At 45.0% G+C, this 4597-nt stretch overlaps 1 protein-coding gene across 1 annotated transcript in view; it reads right to left on the minus strand.

The window, feature by feature from the left end:
- Positions 1–1098: 1098 nt before the first annotated feature.
- Positions 1099–4597, minus strand: part of DUSP6 (dual specificity phosphatase 6) — a 4463-nt gene continuing 964 nt past the window's right edge. The window contains exons 2-3 of the mRNA XM_009284350.1: positions 3885–4322; positions 1099–2632 (exon numbers count right to left, since the gene is read on the minus strand). Coding sequence (XP_009282625.1) covers positions 2325–2632; positions 3885–4322 — 746 coding nt within the window. The 3' untranslated portion in view covers positions 1099–2324. The remainder of the gene's footprint in view (positions 2633–3884; positions 4323–4597) is intronic.

Below are 4597 nucleotides of genomic sequence, written 5' to 3' on the forward strand. Positions count from 1 at the left end.
AAAAAAAAAAAAAAAAGAAAGAAAAAAAACCAAGGGAGTCACTTGAGCTGCAGCTGGACAGGAAATTGCTAGAGCTGCTTGCAAATCTCCACTTTGAACAGAGCAGCACAGGGAATGCCAAGAGCGGAAACCGTTCAAAACTGGATTAGCACAAGCCAAGTTTAACTGCAACCCACTTCTACTTTCACAGTTTATGCACTCAATCTAGGCCACTACTGCATGAGACACTGACTCACTTTTTTCCCATGTTTTGTTTGCTTTTCATTTCACACACTTGCAGTTTCTAAAATTACTTGAAATGTGCTCCGGCTGCCAGGAGTTCTGCAGAACCCCAGCCGACAGCCCCAGCTGCAGCATCAGCCCATCACTGTGGTACTGCACGCAGATTTTGGCACCACCCTACCTTGGGCCACTCCTCATCAGGAAGGATGTTAATGAAAATAAGTTGCAGCAGGAAGTTTTGCAATCGCTAGAATCCCCCTTTTTCCTTCTGCAGAGACAGGACTAGTTGAAGGGTCCAAAGAGGAAATGAGGTGACTAAGGGTATATAGACACTTTTCCTCCTTGCCTTCACCTGCTAAATTGCAACATGGCTGAACAGCAACAGAAAAATCATTTACAGGCTGCAGACCGTTGATGGATCTCTGTGAAATGAGCTCCTGCCAGACGGATAAGGAAAGCACAAACCTGTCTCCTGGCTTCTGTAATAGAGTGGCCAAAACTTGTAAACAAACCCAGAAAACAGCAGCTCCTTACTCTTAAAAAAAAAAAAAAAAACCCCACCAAAAAAACCCCCAACATCCTTATGGTCCAGGGTCAGGTGCATCCCTGGGGTAGCAAAAGTATGCCAGAATATTTCGCAATTAACCTAAAGGCCTTCAAAAGCGTTCCCTTCACCAAAGCAAGACAAGAATCCAGCACATGCACTGTTTATTCATTTAGGCATCAGTGGACCAAAGGGGAAATCAAGGCTTTATTGTCTTAGGGGCTGTACAAAAGCTCTTGAAAGCAATCATTACCTTTAAACATAACCATATGTGTATGTGCAATTAACCACACCCACACAGAGGGGAAAGGGGGAATAAACCAGGCAGGTTCTCAATAGCCAAAAATAGTTATTTATTTATTAATAATTTAAGGTTTTACATTCTTATAATAAATTCCATCTTAAAACTTTTACACCGTGAATTAGACTCTCCCTTATTGGCAACCATGTGCAGGTTCACTGTGCGTACACACAGGTACAAATGCTCGCACATACTTCCAGTTTTATACAAAAAAAAAAAGAAAAAGACACAAAATATTGCATTTGAGGTGAAGCTCCCTGAAGAATTTGTACAGAGGTAATGCACTGTTTAGCACATCTGAAAGTTTTAAAAAGTGATCAAAAATCTTTCGCATTCAAAGACAAACCTCCTCCCAGATGATCTATTTACAAAAGGTAAGGCAAAAAATTAATTTAATTTAAAAAATATATATATATATCACGTGGAAACTACATCAAGAGTGTGAGAAAAAAAAAATCACCACAAGGAAAAGAAAGATATATGAAAGAAGAGACTGTACTTGCTCACAAAACATGATTTGCAAACTTCTCACCATTGCCGTTTCTCCCTCATGGAAAGCTTGCTTCAGTTGAACAATAAAATTAAGCATGCTGCAAATATATTCTTTGCAATTAAAAAAAAAAGAACAAACAAATAAAGCAGAATTTATGAAGAGAACAAAACCACAGATGTCCCTTGGATTGATTTCTCGAATACATGTGAATTCAAAAAAAAATTGCAAATCGATTTAAGATTAAATATTTACATTGATCAAGTAGACTACTACCGAGCTCCCGGCAAACAAGTACTCCAAATACACTAAGCTGAAATCTCTTTCTTTGGCTCCTCTAAATTAAAACAAACAAACAAACAAACAGAAATAACCAGTCTTCACTGAAGACAAAGATGTGTGTCACAGATCCGAAAGTAGAGAGGGAAGCAGGACAGTTCCAGTCTCTAGAGAACACGTGCTCAGCCTGTCCAGCCTTACACTACCCCCCTGGAAGTCCTCGGACCCAAGCCACTGCGCAAGTAGGGATGAGCGTGCTGCCCACCTGCCGCCTGGTCACCGCGGTCCTTCCTAGAGAGCTCACCACGTTCCCTCCCTTCACAATAGCCGATTCCATACTGTGTAACCTTTCCTAGCCTGCACTGGCAGCTGCTTTTTGATAGCAGAGGCCAGAAAAAGAGAAAGCTGCGTTTTCTTTATCGCTGCCAAAGAGAAACCATTGAGGAGTGATCCCATGAAATGGACAGGAGAAGGGAGGCGGTGGGAGCTCACGTGGACTGCAGGGAATCCACCGGGAAGACATTCTGGTTGGAAGGGGTGGTGAAGTACAGCTGCTGGTTCGGCACTCGATTGTCACAGGGGCTGCTCAGTCCCAGAGTCCGCTCAAAGTCCAGCAGCTGACCCATGAAGTTGAAGTTGGGCGAAATGTTGGACTTCTTCATCTTGACGATATCGTAGGCATCGTTCATGGACAAGTTGAGCTTCTGCATGAGGTAGGCCACCGTCACTGTGACCGAGCGGCTGATCCCTGCTAGGCAATGCACCAGGACGCCGCAGTTCTTCCCCCGTGCTTCATCTGTAGAGAGACAAAGAGGCAGAGAAGGACACGTAAGACAGGGGGTCGGTAACTGATCTCTCAACACAAGTGAGATTAGTATCAAGTAGGAAGAAAGGACGATTCTGATCCCAGTGGCCAGCAGTGCAACGCAAGAGTTAACTTCACCAGCTTAAAACCAGGACAAGAGGAGAATCCACCCCGCTACGTATATGTACCCAAGTATGAGTCCCAAGAGCTGAGAAAACTAAGAATGAGACAAAGGGAGCAGGATACGCTGCGTGACACTGTTTTAAAAGTCAGTTTCAAAAGACACGCTTTGGCCTGGAGATTTGCCTTAAATTCTTACAGTCCCCTTGCCCCAGCATGGAAATCCTGCAATATGTCACTGAATGCCTTTTATACAGGCCAGCAGACTGCAAAGGTCTATTAAATTATTCTCCAACTGTTGTGCAGCTAACAATGGAGGTATTCAGGCATTTTAAAAGAATGAGGGAAGTCACAGGGGACAGCCCATTAGGAGGAACAGGATGTCAACATTGGTTGAAAATGGGTTCCTTTGTAATAGGAAATGCATTACAATGCCTGGAGATTACTTTCTTTGTGGCTTCCAGCCCACATTTCTTCCTGCTGGGCTCAGGTTACCTACATTCTCCACTATTACCGGTATCATTCAACCGGATTACAGCACAGCTTCCCAACAGATAATGCGGTGCCCACCCCACCGCATGGGGTGGTGGGCATGGGATGGGATGATTTTAGTCCTCCCCGAAACGAGGGAGAGTGTGAAAATTTTAACCAGAACTCCTTGAGCCCAGGGAGACGCGTTTCCAAAGCTGACAGATAATGTCTAAGGGCTGGTTAACCGAGGCACCGAGCCTGAGAGGTCTATCATTATTACCACGAGATTTAATTAAAGCCCTGACTATACATTTGCCAGGGATATCGCCTCTGAATAACTGAATAACTTGTATTTAAAAGCTAAAGTTAGCTTCCCAGATCGTTTCTTGTTATTATACTGCTCTTCAGTAACCTCAAGAAGAAAAAAATAGCAACAACAACAAAAAAAAGACGAATAAGCCATCAACCTCAGGCTCATTTACCTCCCCCCCCCCACTCTGCGAGGAAGAGATTTAAAAAGATCCCCCATCCTGCCCATTGCTCAGTTCCCAGCCCAGCAACGCTGCTACTGCTTCTCGCCCGAAACCTCTTGAATTCTGCAAAAGAATTCTGCCGCTTGACATACAGCTATTAGCAAATAACCGGGTCTCACCTATAAAGGAGATGGCCTCAGGAAAGAACTGAGACAGATTTTGGCTCCAGTGGTCAGAGATCGGGATCTGTTTGTACTTGAATTCGCCGGCGTTTTCAAAGAGATTAGGCAGGTTGGGGGTAACATTCAAGATGTATTTAATGCCAAACTCTTCTAAAACGTCCAGATTAGTGGAGTCCTTGGCACAGCCTAAGTAGAGGTAGGGTAAAATCTCCACCGGGAAGGAAGGCTGGTTGTTGGAGAGAGGGCTGCCGTCGGAGTCGGTGGCACTATTGGGGTCTCTGTCAATGTCAGATTCAATGTCTGATGAGGAATCGGAGCTGATTCGGAGGCCTCCCAAGCCCAGGACTGGCAAAGGAGGAGAGCTGCTGCTACACGAACTGTCTAGGTTAGTTTCGCAGTGCAGGGCGAACTCGGCCTGGAACTTGCTGAAACCACCTGGGGAGAAAAGCAAAGGGGAAGAAAAAAAAAAAAAAATGCAATCTGATACAAGATGGCAAGCCGACTTACCTCCCTGCCACAGCCCTGTCTGCAAAGGGGCATCTGTTTCCCACCCTCTCGAGCCCCGGGAAAAAGAAAAAAATGTCACGTTCTCACGCAGACGGACTAACCTCAACGAAGGTTTAAGAAAATCGCCCGCTGCGGCGGAGGGCTCAGCACACTCAGGATTAAAGCTCTGTGCCGCTTCGCCCTGCCGCGACCTCTGGAGAGAT

Source organism: Aptenodytes forsteri, unplaced genomic scaffold (genome assembly GCF_000699145.1).
Source record: "Aptenodytes forsteri isolate BGI_AS27 unplaced genomic scaffold, ASM69914v1 Scaffold53, whole genome shotgun sequence".
Taxonomy (NCBI): Eukaryota; Metazoa; Chordata; class Aves; order Sphenisciformes; family Spheniscidae; genus Aptenodytes; species Aptenodytes forsteri.